Below are 18,783 nucleotides of genomic sequence, written 5' to 3'. Positions count from 1 at the left end.
CGGCGCCCGAAGTGGCACTTCGATGAGTTTAATTGGAGCCCAGCCTTGCGGAAGACGTCAAGTATAGCTGCGACGCGCTCAAGGTGCGTCTCAAACGTAGGAGAAAACACAAGGACGTCGTCGAGGTAACAAAGGCAAGTTGACCATTTGAAACCTTGAAGCAGAGAGTCCATCATCCGTTCGAACGTGGCGGGGGCATTGCATAAACCGAACGGCATGACCTTAAATTGGTAGAGGCCATCTGGAGTGACGAAAGCGGTCGTCTTTTCTTGATCTTGCTCATCGATGGAAATCTGCCAATAACCAGATCGAAGGTCAATGGACGAAAAGTATTTGGCACCGTGAAGACAATCAAGAGCGTCGTCAATTCGTGGTAAAGGGTAAACGTCCTTCTTAGTGATTCGCTTTAGGTGGCGGTAATTAACGCAGAAACGCCACGTGCCATCTTTCTTTTTGACGAGCATGACCGGCGACGCCCAAGGACTCGACGAGGGCTCAACAATGCCTTTGGCGAGCATCTTGTTTACTTCCTGCTGAATAACTTGCCGCTCTGCCGTGGACACACGATACGGTCGGCGGTGAATGGGAACAGCATCACCAGTGTTTATCCGATGCTGAACAAGGGACGTCTGACCAAGTGGGCGATTTTCAATGTCAAATATTTCGCGGTAGGACAACAAAAGGCGATATAGGGCGGCTGCTTGGTCAGGGGCGAGATCCGCAGCGACCATGGGACCTAATGGGCCGTCGAGGTTCAAGGCATCCTGTGGGTAATCAGGAGGATCTGGAGACGCGTCGGCTGCAAAAGCAGTGACATGGTCGTCTGTCACAGACCGGAGCGTGGCCACCACTATGCCTTCAGGTAACACTTGCTTCGTCAAGCCAAAATTGATGACGGGGAGACACATCCGATTAGCAGCAAGGGTAACGACGGAGTGTGGCACAGAGATGTCGCGCGCCAGGAGGACGTCACGAATAGGTGCAACGACATAGTCGCCATCAGGCACGGTTGCCGTTGAGGCCAATTCGACGAAGGTTAATGCTTTTTGAAGTAACCGAACAAACGCTGTAGTGCAGAGGGTGTTCGGTTGTTCGGGGCGAACGTCGGAAACAAGAGGAAGCTCGAGGCACAGCGTACCAGTGGAACAGTCGATGAGGGCAGAATGCGTCGTCAGAAAGTCGAGCCCAAAGATAAGGTCGTGAGGGCAACTGGTCAGCACGGTGAACAGGACTGGAACGTGGCGGCCAGCAATTCCTACGCGCGCAGTGCACATACCACTGACGGCAACAGTGGCGCCATTGGCGACGCGTACGGCCCGAGTGATGGCAGGCGTAAGAACTTTTTTGAGGCGACGACAAAGATTAGCGCTCATTATGGACACTTGGGCTCCAGTATCAACCAATGCCTTGAATGGAACACCATCCACGTCTACGTCAATTAGGTTCGCGGTTGTGAGGAGCGTCAGCGGAGGATTTGTACAGGACGGACGGGATGCAGCACTACCTCCAAGAGCTGCATGGCCTAGTTTTCCATCCGGCCGTTTGGTGAGGAAAAGCGGCGAGGTTGGGGTGACGGGGAGCGACGGCGTTGAGGCGACGGCGATCGCCCGGAGAAGCGGCTGTCAGGGGCATCAGAAGTAGAGTACGGACGGCGAGGTGAGTAACGGCGAGCGTCGGCGTATGGGCGAGGAGCAGGGAATGAGCTCCAGTACGGCGGCATCCAGGTGCTGTGGCAGTGGCAGGATACGTGACCAACTCGGTGGCAGCGGAAGCAGATCGGTTGCGTCGTCGGGGGTACGCCATTGAGCAGGATTGCATGGTCGAATGTGGCCATGGGAATGGATGCCGAATCAGGTCGGGAGACAGAGCAGGCGGTTGGGATGCCAAGGTTTGCAATTTCTCCGCACAATTGCTTGTATGATGGAAATAGTAGGGGCCGCTGGGTCAAAGGTACCGTCGAGGGGTCGTGGATGTAGGGGGGCCGGACTCGCCGCTTCAATCTCACGGCGAACGATACGAGTGACGTTCTCTTGAAAAGGTCGTGTGGCAGGAAGAGCGGAGCAAGAGGACGTGGCAGGGGTGTTTGCGAGCCGGGAAAACTGTGGTACGACGCGGCGGCTTTTGGCTACCTCGAAGCGGCGGCATTCTTTGACGATGGCGTCGACAGTAGAGACGTCGTTATAGACGAGCAAATTGAAGGCATCGTCCGCGATGCCTTTTAGGATATGGCTCACCTTGTCAACCTCGGTCATGTGCTCGTCGACTTTCCGGCAAAGCACGAGCACTTCCTGTATGTAGGCGACATACGATTCTGTTGACGACTGGACACGGGTAGCAAGCTCCTTTCACGCAGCCTGTTGGCGACCTGACGGGTTGCCAAAGAGGTCGCGAAGCCTCTCTTTGAAAGTGTCCCAGCTGGATAGCTCAACCTCATGGGTGCGAAACCAGACAAGCGGTGTCCCGTCCAGATAATATATCACATTGGCAAGCATGATGGTAGGGTTCCAGTGGTGGCTTCGGCTAACACGCTCATACATGCTGAGCCAGTCGTCGACGTCAACGCCATTTTGGGCGGAGAATGTCCCAGTATCACGGAGACTAGGAACCGTAACGTACGTTGTGGTAAGCGCCGCAGGTGTAGGTGGCGACGGGGTGTTTCCATCGGAAGCCATGGCTGAGAAGACGACGGTGCGGCCGCTTCGGAGCTCTGTGGCGAGGACGGGGAACGTTCCACCTCCACCACGATGTTACGTGAAGAACGAGTCAGTAAGACGGGCAACTATTTACAGGTTGTATTTACAACAGCGGTTGCAGCGCTGACCGGTTAGGTTCACAGCGCGAGCCCAGCTCGTTCTTCCTCTTCTTTTCTCGAGTGATGGCGCCCGTGCGCCTCAGTCAAACAATCAAATATCACACGCGTGTAGCAATATTTCACGTCGTAGTGACTGTGAACAACCACAGTGGCACAATGCAAGTCACGAAACTCTTTATTGGATGAAGCTGTGCCCAACAAAACAACTAGGACAATGGTAGTGGCGAGCACACTCAATGAATGGCGAAATCTGATCTGCGCCTCAAGCGCGTTGGCTTTTATACGTGACTCATAGAAGGTTTCAGTGTAATCGCTGGTGCTCGCTTCCATAAAGTAGAACACTATTCGCATCACGCATACAGTATGATTGCACAAGGTTATGCGAGAACATAGACAACAGATAGAATGAGCGAAAACTTTTGAGTAACATCAAAATCATGCAGGCGCAGCGATAACAATAGTAAGATAACAATAACGATAACAATAAGATAACAATAAGTTGGGCCAAATGCGGTACTGGATAGAGAATAAACAAGTACATGTGTCAATATTGGCTAGCACAAGAGAATGTAGTTGTGATAGACGAGAGCAGCAGACCTCTGTTAGCCAACTGGAGGGTCTGTGCTTTGTACTGTGCCACATAGTTCCAGAAGGTAGCTAACATGTTAACATGCCTTTTGAAAATCTGCCTGTGTGTTGTATGCATCACAGCTGCTTTGTTGTTGTAGTGCAGCGTTGCTTCTGGCACATACATGCTTTCGGTAGCATGGTCATGCCCCCCCCCCCCCCCCAGCTGTCTGAATAATTGATTTCTGGGGTTTAATGTTCCAAAGCAACATTAGGGCAATGGGTGGTGCCATAGTTAAGGGTTCCAGGTTAGTTTTGACCACGGGGTTCTTTAACATACACATAAACCTGAGTACACAAGTGTTCCATCTCCATCGAAATGTGGCTGCTGCAGCCGGGAATTGACCCAGCGACCTTGTGCACGGCAGCAGAATGTTATAGCCTTGTGGCATCTGTAGCACAGGTTGATGAGTGTGAACACAAGCAAATTCTGGTGGGTGACTAAAGGCCATTGCAAGTGCCATAGGTTGGTGCACACACTAACGCAAGCATCAATGTGGTTGTTAACCAGAGTGAGTTGATGCAAGAACAAGGGAATGTACAGTAGAACCTTCTTCATATGGTTTTGAGAAGAATGGGGGTGAAAAAATGTACTAACCGGGAAAACGTACGGTCCGAAGTAACTAAAAAAATTTGACTCAACTGTAGTTGACATGTGCGTAATGCGAAGCATTGCGCAAATTGTCGTAGTGCGAGACGCTTACACGCGTCGAGCTGGTGGGGCTCATGGCTTCAGCGACCTGAAACATTTTTTGTTGTTTTCCTATTGGGAGTGTTTTGAAATGGCGAAGGGAAAACGAAACAAAATCAAGCTAGTGGGCGATGCCGGATGCTGCCGGAGCGAAATGTGACGTTCACATTATGCGGCCTGCAGCAGGGAACGGCGGTGCGTTTGGGTTATCACCTACACTCAACGTAATGGGATATAACGAAATAATGGATATAATGAAGTGAATTAAATTCCCCTTGAAACCTCCATAGAGAACCATGCATTTGAAACCTCGTAACGAAGTAAAATTGACCTGTCAATAGATATAACGAACTATATTAGTCTACAAAAAAAAAAAACAACCACGGTGTGTGAAGTATTCCGCGGAGCTCGACACTCATTCGGCGCGGCTGTTTTAAAACTCTCGTGTCGACCTCACGGCCATGCGCATCTACGCCATGCGCGGTCGAGCGAGCCGTCCTCCTCGCTCAACCAGCGGGGCAAACCGAGCGGGTGGGCCACGTGATGGCAGTGAGAAGCGGCCAAGCGGCGCAGTGCCGCAGCAGCAGCGAGCAAAGTGACCTTCGTGCTGTCTATCGCTTCAATGCAAACTGATCGCCGAGAACACACGGCATGGACAAAGCTATGAGCCGCCGACACACCTACACTCGGCCCCTAACGTAGATCGCTTTCAAGATACGGCCCGCGCGCGCGGTGGCACAGTACGCAGTCTATGCCAGAGTACAACATTGCGCGGGCGTGCACTTTTTCCACGTCATAGATCGCTTTCAAGATACGGCGCCGGAGTAACCCCCCCTCCCCCCATGCCTCGCGGGTGACAGAAGAAGCGCGCTTCTGCCCCGCCTTTCTGCTTCGCACGTGCAAGATTGAACTGCAATCGTCAACTGACCCTCGCACACCTTCACTCGCACATACAGCATACGGCGCGCGGCGACGGCGTTATTGCCCTTGGACTTTATACGGAACAGTTATGTGGCAAAAAAAATTTTAGGGCCCCAACACGTCATAGACACCAGCTTTAGGTAGCAAATACGGATCTCTAAGACCATGCTTTTGCTAGTGGAAACCGAAAATACGTCATAGGTGTTGCCCCCGGCACTTTGGGCGGCCAATCCCATTGTCAAGCCACCAAGCCAAGCGACATAAAAAGTCAACATGGCCGCGCGAGCCGGCGCGGGCGGCAGTTTGCAACGCATGATGCGGGAACGGTCTCACAGTTGCGACGCAACAGCGGGGTTCCCAATGCATTGGGTCCTATGGGAGCTATGCCAGGATGCGTGTTTTGCTTTCTGCGAATGATTCCACACGCGAGAGAGAAAAAAAGGTGGGCGATGAGGATGGCTCAGGTCGTGCCGGGAGCTCCTTATGAGCTATTTTTTATCACCTTAGAGGTCACGTGCCACCTGCCCGGTTCTTCCCGTTAGTGCTGGCAACTCCCAATTAAGCCGCGACGCACGCACATTGTTTTTGCCGACGACTTCATGCACACACACATTTTTTTTTTTTTTAGAGTGCGGATGCTGGATGTCGCGTTTCGGCGCTACCTCTTTCATGTGCGCTGCTAGGGGATCCATAATACTTGCAGAACCGAGAAGTGCCTTCCGCGTTTGTATTTACAGTTGCAAGCATTAGAATTCTGGCATTAGAAATATATTGTTTTCTATGACCAATGTGGTTCCATCTGGCGTGGCAGGCACCAAGACATTCACCGTACTTCAATAGGTGAGGCGTAAACTCATAAAGGCTCATGGAAACGTCGTCTGCTTGGCGCTTCCAGTTCAACCGCTGATGGTTCCGGTGCGCGATTTTCCGTTCGCGGGGCTGGTCGCGCTTGCTCTCTATGTACTTTCATCACAAGGTATCGCCCACGCTGCAAATATCTAGAGCCTGTGATGGTCGCATCGATGACTGACCATTATATCTGAGCATAGGCAGTAATTTAAAATGTTTTTTTTCTAGCTGAATCGACCGATCACGTGAATTATGTATGCGTGCTGTCGCAGTCGCGGGCTTACTTGAATGACGAGTCGCACTTTTTTCTCAAAAGAATTCTGTTCGGATCAACGATGCGAGTGATCTTGTAACATTTCAATCGTAAATAACAGATTTGTGCTAGAGCCCGTCGTATACACTAACATGTTTGCCTTTCGTAGTCATTGATAAATCACATCGAGCAAGCGCGCACAGCTAAGAACCTTGACTTTCCTTTAAAAAAAAATACCTTCTACACGTTTAGCTTTTCGAACTTTTATACACTGATAACGTAGATGCTTGGACAAGTTGGTATGACCTACTAGGAATTTTATATATATCATTTTACAGCGAACCTTTATAGGTTTTGCGACGTTTATCGTCCATGTGTTGTTTTCTAAAATAACTTGCTCTCCACGTTACTGATAATAATTCATGGAACATGCCTAATAACCAAACGTTAACCACGCGGTTGGCATGATTTAACAATGTTTTAACGTAGTATTTCTTTCTGCAACTTCACCAAAACATTTGTTATAAAAGTCTAGAGAAATTTATAACACATTCTAACGCGATCAAAGCTGCAGTATACCCCTTGTGCTTGGGACACTTTGTGATAGTTATGTAAGATATGGAACGTGAGGTATGCTAGAAGCGTTCGACTGCAGTTGACTTCCACGCACGCTTGAGTCTGTCTTAATATGCTTTCGACGTCTCTTTATAAGTAATATTGCAGCTTTGTGATCGTTAGGCTAGTGTTTCTCGTCTTGTGCACCTTTCACAAAATATGCAAGAAAATTAGGGTCTACACCTTTTAAATCCTCCCACTACACCTTGCTCATCTTGCATCGAGCACTAAATTAAGTTCGCTATACCATGCAAGGTATTCGCTTAAATGTTGTTCCAAGACATTCGTGCCAAGAAAAAGCTATGGATTGGAACCGCCTGCCCGCCTGTAACGCCTCCACTACTAAACCATGCATGTTTGATCAAATCAGCCTAGTGAAACTTAGATGTAATAAGTAAAAAAAAAAAAAGAAAATCAGATCCCTATTCCACTACCTTGCAGATGGAAGCCAGCGAAGCTGTGGTGGGTTCTGTCGTTGGCACGAACAGAATTCACTTGAGAACAAGAAAGTGCCATTCGTCATTCAAAATAAACCCGCGAGTGTCACAGCATGCATACCTGATTCACGTTTTCGGTCGATTCGGCTAGAAAAAAATATTTAAAAAACTGCCTATGCTCAGATATAATGGTCAGTCATCGAAGCGACCGTCACGGGCTCTAGATATTTACAGCGCGGGCGATTCCTTTGTGATGAAATTGCACAGAGAGCAAGCGCGACCGGCCCCGCGAACGGAGAATCGTGTGCCGGAACCGTCATCGGTTGAACCGGAAGCGCCGAGCAGACGATGTTTCCCATGAGCCTTTACGAGTTTACGCCTCACCTATTGCATTGGCTTTCCAGTTCAAAAATATTTTAGGCTTTAGATTGAAATATAGGTGATTCCTTTTGCCTTAATATATCAAAAATATTCCTCTACGCTGGCTATATCAATGCATGAAAAGGAATGGGATTGTATGCAGGCCAAAGCAATTAATGTAGCTTTTGGAGAACTAGGGGCAATTTCTTGTGCAGTGTACTTGATGGCCAAAACTAAAGTCAAATCAGTGCAATCAAAATAAAGTAGCTATTTTCATATAACGCAGCAATACAATACTTGATATTTCTATTTTTAAATGGCTACACAATATTTGCCACGCTGTACGTCACAGTGTCTGACACTTAAAAATGTAAATTGCTTACTGAATTTGCTAAATTGTCACAATGCTTCTGCTACACTATCGGATAATTATAAATGCTACTCCCAATTCATAGTCCCCTAAAGTGTCACAGAATTATTGATAAACAGATTGTGAGTTGCTCAGTAGTTAAAATCCTGAAAACCCTGGGACATTAAATTTGCAGCTAGCACTGGGAGTGGCGCAAGGGAACACGAGCGCAAGCCACATACGCGAAAGTTGAGACATAAGTAAGCACCAGTTTATGCGAACGAGCTTATTAATAGGTGCATGTAACCTAGCGAAGGCCGCTTTGGATGCTGCAGGCAGAACCAAATTGTGAAATAGCATGGAGTAATGCATTCATTAAAGCGGAATATACACCATTCACTCGTCGGGTGACATAAAGGGCTATTTTGAAGGGTTGCATTCATCACATGCCAGAAGTAGCGAAAAGATCATCACAATATATTGGAAAGTAGGAAAACTTATGCTGCTGCTATCACGACTTCTTGCCTGAAAGGCACCATAGAAAGAAACATGCGGTGCATCCTGAGGTCCAAATCGCGCACTTCCCACAAAGTTGCCGCTAGCTTTCAGATGCTACAAAGGCCAAGCGGCGCCATGGCGTGAGGCAGGGGTGCTCCCATACTCTGGAACAGCTGTAAACATGTGTGTGTGCACACCCACGTGACCTCATGGCAAGCACCAGTAGTGTTCAAGGGCGTCCGGCAGAAGCCTGCGCCGTCCTTCTCGCCCTCCTTTTTTTCTCTCCCGCGTGCGGAATCATCCGCGGAAAGCAAAATACGCTGCCGGGACTGGCCGAAAACGACGTAACAGCCGGAAAAACTTAGCACCTAGGAACGTTACAGCGGGGTTCTACTCTAGTTGTGCACCCAACTGAGCATACATCACCCTAAACTATTGTAATTGATAAAACGAAATAATTGATATAACGAAATAATTACGGCTCCCCTTCAACTTCGTTATAAGAAGGTTTGAGTGTACTAATTTTCTGCTGTACGCTTCTAACAGCACTGCTCCCCACGCGCTGTAAGACAGGAAGGTGAAGATGTTAATCACGATAAGGCTGGCAGCGATAGCTGTGAGTGTGGTGTGCAACAAACCGGGATGAGATTCGCTGGTACTGGAATAAGAAACTGAGTATGCACTGGTGTTTGTACGTGAGGTGGACGGGCGAGTATTGTGGGGAACCTGATGCGGTGGGTGGCTACTGTTTTTGAATGCGCGTGCCTGGTGCCTTTCGTGTTTACACAAGATCTAGCAGCCAGAAAACGTATCATACGATCACAGTTTGGCAATGTGTTGAACGTTGGTGCCAAAAAATAGTGTTTTCCGGGAAATATGAACCGGTAAAAAATAAGCGTAACTAAGTTGGGCCATTTTTTGTGTTCTCGATCACGAATATTAGCGCTGGGAAATCGTGCGTAATGGGATTGTATCAGCGAGGTTCCACTGTGTATGCCCAGGTAAAATATTGATGAACAGGCGTTCTTTAGAAGGTGTGCGTTATTGTGTTTAAGTATCGTGTCTCTCCTGTTAGAAATATTCCAACCATGCCAGCTTAGCACTCTACTGTTGTGCCTCGCAGAACCCAGCGAGTGCCATAGGCTGCCGGCATCACCGTACGTGGAGGCTGTCAAGCGGGTGCACTCAGTGGGTGGCCATGGGTCGCAGGGCTACCAGAGCCCGTGGCTAGAAAGCGAGGCACGCAAGAACCTGTTGCGTACACACACGACAGCCGTGAGTGCACGCATGCTGTATGCACTCGCCCAGCAGCACCCCTTTGTGCCCTGCAAGCTGTTCAGCATTGATCGGGTGTTCCGTAATGAGACACTGGACGCTACACACCTGGCTGAGTTCTGCCAAGTCGAGGGCCTCGTGGCCGACCGGGGCTTGACGCTGGGCCACCTGCAAGCACTGATTGGGGGCTTCTTTGCGCAACTTGGCATGGAGCGGGTGCGCTTCAAGCCAGCCTACAACCCATACACAGAGCCCTCCATGGAGATCTTTGCCTTCCACCCTGGCCTCGGTCGCTGGGTCGAGGTGGGTAACTCGGGTCTTTTCCGGCCAGAAATGCTGCAACCCATGGGGCTACCGCCTGACGTTCGTTGCATTGCCTGGGGGCTGTCCCTCGAGAGGTGAGATATTGTCACAATCCTCCTTGTGCTGTGCGTCAGGCTTGGTTACATTTACAAAAGAAAGACAACCTTAGAATGTAATACCCCTGTCACACGGACACTTGAAAGTCTTTTGAGCAAAAAACACTTCTCCCGAAAAAGAGTTTCGCCTGCAGACACACGACAGGGAGCGATCTCTTTTTCAGAAGCGGTCTTTTCTGGAAGAGGAGTTCGCCGATCTCCTTTACAGCCGAAAAGGAGTAGCCTCGAAACCAGTGGGCACCAGCAATTTTCATATATTAAAGAAAATAAGCGAATGCGTAATTTTCTGTCGCCTAGGCTCATCATAAAAAATAATTTTATGTCTCGCAGAAGGGGTAGTAAACCCAGTAATGCTCATTTTCTTCTGTACTCTTGTAAGCAGGTCGAAGAGGCTGGGGATGTCACGTGATGACGCCCTTTAGACTACTACAACAAATCTTTATATTAACGTTTCTTATGTTAAATTTATTAGAAAAATGTGTAAACAATAAGTTTTCACTTTATATTTCGAGATACATAAGTTTTTTTTGGTCGATATTGTTTCAAACGCTAGCACCTCACTTTCAGTAGCGTGTCCAGAAGGAAACACTAAAAGGAGATCGTCGGCGCTGTGTGTCTGCTGCACAACACCTCTTCATTCAAAAGTCTTTCAACTTTGTAAAAGACCGCTTGCGTAAAAGAGTTTTTACGTGCTCGTGTGATAGAGGTATAAGATACTTTGCAAGTACGTCTGTTAATCCAAATCTGGTTAATCAATTTCTCACTTAATTCAATCACAACCAAAGGTCCCAGATGGTGTCCATGCATTTCTATATGCCTGAACTTTCAATATTTCGATCCTAAAATTGGCCTTTGCCAGATAATTCGAACATCATGAGTCATCATGCATGCACCTGACCCCTACGGTGACCCAATAGCAACCCTGTTAATGGCAGCATCTGTCTCGGCAGAGTTTAGAGGACTGTGAAGGTGTTGAACACACGTCATCTCTTGTCGAAAACACCTATTTTCGACCTGCCCTAGGAAGATTTTCAAGCAAAAGCTATAGATCACAATCTCCGATTACAGTATTTACCCAATTCTTAAGGCTGTTTCACATGCTGTGACTCGAGCGAAAAAAAATCGGTGCAGTTGCATGCATCGCAATGCGATTTTTAGAGGGCTAATTTCACACAATTGTGACTTCAACAATACGGTAGAGCGCCAAGTCGGGCTAGTTGGTTGACATGCATGGTATATTTTAACTGCGCTAACCCACACGGACAAAAACGAGGCAGACAAGACGTGCTCAGATTCGCAACTGAATGTTTAATGGGTGAAAATGACATATATACAGAGGAAAAATAAATACATCTGATTGGCCATCCAAGCATGGAATAGTTGATGTCACGCAGTAGCATCTAAAAAAACCCCATCTCTCAATCAGCTAGTGACACCAAAGGTTCGCTTACACACCCACGTGTAGTTTTTATCTTAAATGCCTCAAACAGCTCCCTAGTAGTACGGTCCCTATGACGGTACAAAATTCTAGTTTGTTTAAGAAGTGGGAGGCAAGTTTCTTTTTTTTAGTTTTTTACAGTCAAGAACATAAAAAAATAGCACTTCAGATGGTTATTCCAACGTGGCTAAGCAGTGTATGAATTTCCTTTTTCTTGCGGATGTGTATACAGCGGTCAGACGGCTAGATGTATTAATGTTCGGCTGAAAGAACAAAAAAAAAAAATGGCACTTCAGATGGTTATTCCCACGCCTGCCTCATGTTTGTCCGTGTGGGTTAGTGCAGTTAAAATATACCACTCAACAATGTGGCTGGTGTGATGCCCAGGGTTGCTTGCTGCCAGATGTTGTGGAATAGGCCGCATAATTTTTTAATGTAGTGAAAGAACCTGCGCATTGTGATATTATTGAGCTGTCTTTAATAGGAGCAAATAATACATGTTATGTAATTTAAGAACGCTTTGAAGTTTGTTTGTTTTGGAGTGTGCAAACAGCAGTTCCTGAAGTTCAGTGTGAGGAGACATGGTGGACATAGGACATAAACCGCTGTTCGCAGCTGGTTGTTCAGAGCTGTGTGTTGTCTCGTATTCCTTCTATGTCCGTATCATTCTGCATACACTACAACAAATTACAAGAGGACCTATTGACACACCTATATAGCTATCCTCATTGCATATGCAGTATTCAGAATTTGGCTGCAGCAAAGTCGTGTCAGTGAGACCCTCACGCTACCCATGCTTAGTGTCAGCTTTTGAAGAAATGATGTGTGAATATTGCTCTGAATTGTGCATAAGAGGTGCCTCCTCCTAGCCATATTCTTGCACCAAACGTAGCAGCAAGCACCAACCTGAAAGCTCACGTCTGCCCCTGAAGGACACCACAAATGATCTGTGTGTGATTACTAAATGTGGAATGGAGTTTGTGTTGTGAACTTCAATCTTAGCGCTAGCCTGCTTCATCCATCACAGTGTGTGTGCTGTAATTACGTATAGAAGTTCTCTCTGAATATTTCAGAAGGCGTAAAAGCCAACAACACAAATCAGTAAGCAGCTGCATCTTATATAGCAAAAGGAAGATTCAGATGCACAAATGTCATGCTGTCTTTGTATACAGTAAAATCTCGTTACTATGAACCCCACATTAACTAACTTTTCAGATTTAGGAACTTTTCAGAAATCCCCTGCTGACTTATAGTTTCAATGTCAAAATATTTCAGTACTACGAACTTCAGAATACCGAACTTTTCAGAATAATGATCGTTATTCAGTTTTCGTGTCATGCCTCAGTACTACGAACTCATATTCCAAAATCTGGGATTCGTAGATTTCCGTGTATCCAGTCACGGCAGCCGAAACAGGAGGCTAGCAGAGAAGGCGCAGAAAGCAGACACCGCAGCGCACGGGTCCGAAAAACTTGAGACGGTGCGTGAGGAAAAAACTATGCCTGCACGCAGCATTGGCACGTTGGAAAGTGGGGCGGCCGCCTATCGAAAGTGCATGTAACCCACGATAACCACTCTACCTGAAAAAGACTCGAAAGCAGTGCGACGATCACTTGAATTGTCACAAGGAAAGTGGCTGTCGCCCGCGTGCGCATACAGGTTCTTTCGCGCAGGCCTTTTCCATACTACCCAACCCTCAGATGACACGCCGGCGCGCGTTTCAATGGATCCGTCCCTGGTTTAGGACGGCGCCCTTGCGCTCTACAGCGGCGCAGTGTGCATGAAAGCGCAATGTGCCCGAAGTCCTCGCGTGGACAGATATTCCAACAGCGCAGCTCAGTAAAGTAGCGGGACCAGCGGGGCCAGTTGGTTCGTTCTTTATTATATGGCCAGAAGGCGCGCATCGGGTCGGGCATCGCCGCAAAAAAATTTTCGCTCTCGACTTGCGCTTTTGCATTCCGAGGCAGGGTAACAGTGGGTGAGCTCAACAGTCAGGCGAGCCGTTCTTTCTGAGAAGGTCTTGAAGTGGTGATTGTCACACGCAGGACCGTTCGAACACTAGCTGAGGCGATGACGCATCAGGTTTTGCATGCCTATGTTCCACCCAGACAAGTGTCACCTAGCAACGGAAGCGCTTCGAGTTCTCGGCTGTGCAACGGTGGAAGTAATGTACAGGGACAATACGTTTACGTTACCGCTTGTCATTATCGAGGGAGCAGGGTGTAACCTCCTCGGACAAAATTGTTTTCCTCATCTCGGTATACAGATAATAGGCATCAATGACGTAACAGACGACGAACTCGTTTCCAAGCTTCTGGACAAGTATAAGCCTGTATTCGATGACGACATCTCAGGACACGTCGGTCCTGCGGTACAAATCGAACTTGTGGAAGGAGCAAAGCCGAAGTTTCTCAAAGCACGGCTGGTTCCCTTCGCGCTGCAGTCAGCTGTGGAGGCTGAACTGGATTGACTGCAAAATCAAGGCATAATCGAGCCTGCGCAGCATTCGGATTGGGCAACACCTCTCGTACTCGTTCGAAAGAATGGCTCGTTGCGAATATACGGCGAACTACCGTTGTACAGTGAATCAAGTATCGAAGAAGGCAGATTACCCACTTCCCACAACAGATGAGGTTCTCAGCCACTTCAGGGGCATCAAGATCTTCAGCACACTGGATTTAGCACAGGCTTACCAGCAACTGCACGTAACACCGGAGACAGCCGAGATATTGACCCTGAACACGCTGAAAGGACTCTACAAGGTCAAATGGTTACCTTTTGGAATCTCTGCAGCACCAGCCATTTTTCAACGCTTCATGGAGACTTTGCTGTCAGGCATCACAGGCGTTTGTGCGTACTGAGATGACGTGATCATCAGCGGAAAGGATGCCGCAGTACATGCTGACAGATTGGAAGAAGTCCTTCAGAGGCTGTGCAAGTACAATCTGCGCCTCGGCAAAAACAAGTGCTGTTTTGCAGTTAAACAAGTTTCTTTTCTGGGACACTGAATTGACAAAACAGGAGTTCACACCAGCGAAGAGAAAGTTCGAGCTATTACGGAGGCTCCAGCACCAAACTGCAAGCAAGCGCTACAGTCATTTCTCGGAATGCTGGATTTCTACGACAGATTCCTGAGAAACAGGGCAACAATTGCCAGCTGTCTTTACCAGCTCCTTCAGAAGGACGCCACGTGGAGATGGGAAATCCAGCATCAAGAAGTTTTTGGCGAACTCAAGAGATTGCTTCTCAGTCGGACCGTACTGGCACACTATGACGAACGGAAGGAGTTTCAGTTTCTTGTGATGATTCACCATACGGCATAGGAGCTGTTCTGTCTCAACGTGATGACCAGAATAGAGAGGCACCGATCGCTTTTGCATCGAGGACACTAGGGCCGGCGGAACGAAACTACACACAGTTGGACAGAGAATAGAGAGGCACTGATCGCTTTTGCATCGAGGACACTAGGGCCGGCGGAACGAGACTACGCACAGTTGGACAGAGAAGGCCTTGCTGTAGTGTTTGCAGCTCATAAGTTCCACAAATATATTGCAGGACGAAAGGTAACTTTCGTCACTGACCATCAACCGTTGCTCGGCATACTGGGCCCAGAGAAACCAACGGCTCAAGTCCTCTCACCGCGAATGACCAGATGGTGCATCAAATTATCTGCATATGACTACAGCATTGTCTACAGGAATGGCAAGAACCATCAAAACGCAGATGCGCTAAGTCGATTGCCATTACCAGAACGCACCGACGAGCCATGGCCACCAGGCGACCTACTATTGTTTGAAGCGTTGTCAAGACCTCCGTTTACAGCCATAGAGACGCAGCAAGACAAGGTCCTGCAAAGGCTATACAAGTCAGTACAGGGTGGCACAGTGGAGAAACTCACTGGAGATGAGTTCACTCCTTACCAAAGAAGAGCGACTGCACTGGCAACTCATCGCGAGTGTCTCACGATTGGATCACGGGTTATTATACCGAGCTCAGCATGGTCTCACGTTTTGGAACTTCTACGTGCTGGTCACCGAGGCATGGTAGCCATGAAGAAGTGCGCAAGAAGCTACGTATGGTGGCCCGGAATTGACAAGGTTATCGAAGAAGCAGTGCGACAGTGCCGTGAATGCCAGTCAACGCAGAAGTCCACTCAAAGTTCTTATTCCCACCTGGGACCATCCCCAGACACCATGGAACACAGTGCACATTGATTTTGTGGGGCCACTACACGTGTACACCTACTTAATTTTTGTGGACACGTACACAAAGTGGGTGGAAGTCCGTCACGTGACACAACCAACATCCGCAGTTGTCATCAATGTACTCCGAAGTCTCTTTGTTACATTCGGCATACCCCGAAAAGTCGTCTCCGACAATGGAAGAGCCTTTGCATCAAATGGCATGCAGGCCACCACATCACCAGCATATCACGCTGCAACAAACGGCCAGGCAGAACGTTATGTGGCAGAACTGAAGAGAGCACTTCTGATGGATACACAGTGGTCCATACAGTGTTGACTTGTGAGGTTCCTGTATCGGCAACACACCACGGTTCACACGGCTACAGAAATGACACCTGTGAGAGCGACGTTTGGACGAGAGCTTTTGTGTCCTCTCGACCTACTCAAGCCGGAGACGGAGACACAGATCCCTGAGCACCAAGAGACACTCAGGCAATCACGTCGCATCTCAGTAGGGGAGAAAGTGCTTATCTGACAGTTTTTAAAGAAGACAGACTGGATTGAAGGGGAAATACTGCGCCGTGGTCAGACCACGATCCTGGCTTATAAAAAGCGTCCTCGGAACGGTTCGGCGTCACCTCAATCACATCAAAAAAGCGAGTCAAACCAGGCAAGCAAGCCAAGCGCCGACAGACTGGAGCGCAGCAGACGAATTCTCGGACACAATGCCAGAAGAAACAAGTGCTGCTGTTCCGCTGGTACCGAACTCACTTGAGACGCAAGAGAACACAGCGGAACGGCTGCGAAAAGAGCGAGCAGTGAGTGACACGTATAGAGGGATATAAAAAAATGCAATACTTGTGTCTCCCTCTCAAACATTGACCTCGACGTCACAAGCAGGAATTACCCGGCAACTGCGACCACCAGAGGTTAGGCGGCCTCCAGACCGCTATAGAGACTTCGTCTAAGGGAGAAAGAATTATATGTTGCCAGGAGACGACAACGATGAAGTACGCGTGCGAAGGCACTAGTGCTCTGGCACGAGCGCGCCTCACAGAATGAACGCCTCGCCAGTGTTTGCTCCAACACCTGGACTACTGTCTACTATTATGTTTCTGTTTCCTGTAGTGTAATAAATCGTCAGCAGCCAACTACAGCTGTAGAGACACAACACATGTGTTTTAGAGGAGGTAGAGATAAAGAAACAAGGAAAGGCAGGGATAGTTATGGCGAAGTAGTTTCTTAAAATACTAATGCGATATGTTACAACAAGCATAAAAAAAATCAATGCACTGAAGTAAGTGCAATGGCCTTTTAAAGTGAGTGTTAATACGGGTGCAGTAAGGATACAAAGTCACCAACATATTGAAGGTTTATTGGTTTCCGTGCAAGAAAAAAAATTATACATAAAGAAAAAAGATAAAGCTGTCTAAATGATGCTTCGATGGTATAACTACGACAACATGACGAAGACGGCAGGACAATGAGGTGATGATGATGATAGTGTGACGACTGTATGACGACAAGCGAATGAAAAAGTGAGAATGACAATGATCGCATGACCAAGATGGCATGATGACAAAGGTATGACAATGAATGCATAATGACATCTGTGTGACAACGACGCAATGATGACGATGGCATGACAACGGTGGCATAATCACGATCGAATGACGACAGCATGATTACCATACTATAACGAACAAGGAATGACGTCAATAGATCGATGAAGGTGGCATTACGACGACAGCATGACAATGAGATGACGATGAGTGTATGATGACAAGGGCGGGACGATGACTGTACAGTGCAGTCCATTTATAACGATATCAAGAAGAACGAAAAATCCGATCGTTATAACCGATTATCACTATATCCGGACTGCCGTTAAAAAAGAAAAGAAAAAAAAGAAAACCTGACGAATATATCTTTTGTAGTTCCAAAACCAAATTTGCCACTTGCTATAAAAAATGACGTAGAAAGTAGGCTGTGAAAAATAAAATGTTTATTTATACTTCTAAATAGCGTTTCAATCATTAGGCGCGCTGAAATAGTCAGAAATCTGCACTTGCTGTCGCGGACGTTTCAGGTTCACAACCGCAGTGTGCATTGCATCCACCTGCTGCGCGAACACTGGCGGCTATAATTGACCGTGCATGAAATCAATGAGCAGCTCGATCGACAACATTGCACTTTGGTTGAACATCGGGGTCGGTGTCAAATACGGGCCATTGTCAATCTCGTCATCACTGCCGCTGCTGTTGTCACATTCATCACACAACGCCGCCGTCTGTCCGCAACAACGATCTCTTCGTAGAACGAGGCAGCACTATCTGCAGTCAGAAACTCCTCCATCGAACACCACCTATTTCATCGTCAATAGCGACGTGCTCCCAGAGTTCAGTAATGTCAGCGGCTTCCACCATGGGGGTTTCGTCCTGGTGCACAAGCCCGCCTTTTCCGTTTATCGGCATGGCCACTGCTTCTAGCCTTATCTATCTGCTTCTGCACTATCTGCAGTCAGAAACTCCTCCATCGAAGCGCCACCTATTTCATCATCAGTAGCGACGTGCTCCCAGAGTTCAGTAATGTCAGCGGCTTCCACCATGTTAGTTTCACCCATGGGGGTTTTTCGTCCTGGTGCACAAGCCCGCCTTTTCCGTTTATCGGCATGGCCACTGCTTCCAGCCTTAAATGATCGTGGCGTTCGCCGATATCATTGACTGCACGAGCTCGTACTTTGAGTCTTGCAAATTTTGCTGCTTCGTCTCAAGCGACACAGCTTTGCGCTTTGACGGCGCACCTTCTGCTGCTTCCAGGGCGCATTGCCACACCCGCTGAGAGAAAGATTTTAAACGGAGCGCAATCGCCGCTCGCTTATCGCTTGGAGGCTTGCACGACCGCCGGCAACGCGGATGCGAAGCAGCTGGCGCCATCTCGTGCACGCTGCGCCAACTTGCAATGATCTCGGAGACTTTCGCAATCGGCGCGCGAGCGGGATGCACTGCATGGTACTGGCGGCAGATACGAACTCGCGAAGGCAAGCTTTTTGCCC

At 48.1% G+C, this 18,783-nt stretch overlaps 1 protein-coding gene across 1 annotated transcript in view; it reads left to right on the top strand.

Moving 5' to 3' along the window:
* The window catches only part of LOC119433332 (phenylalanine--tRNA ligase alpha subunit), a 110,040-nt gene that overhangs the window by 60,972 nt on the left and 30,285 nt on the right, over positions 1-18,783 (top strand). Inside the window, exon 5 of the mRNA XM_037700481.2 lies at positions 9,536-10,085. Coding sequence (XP_037556409.1) covers positions 9,536-10,085 — 550 coding nt within the window. The remainder of the gene's footprint in view (positions 1-9,535; positions 10,086-18,783) is intronic.

This window comes from Dermacentor silvarum, chromosome 11, assembly GCF_013339745.2.
Source record: "Dermacentor silvarum isolate Dsil-2018 chromosome 11, BIME_Dsil_1.4, whole genome shotgun sequence".
NCBI classification, from domain to species: Eukaryota; Metazoa; Arthropoda; class Arachnida; order Ixodida; family Ixodidae; genus Dermacentor; species Dermacentor silvarum.
The sequence above is the reverse complement of the archived record's forward strand: the minus strand, read 5'-3'. Positions and strand labels throughout refer to the sequence as shown.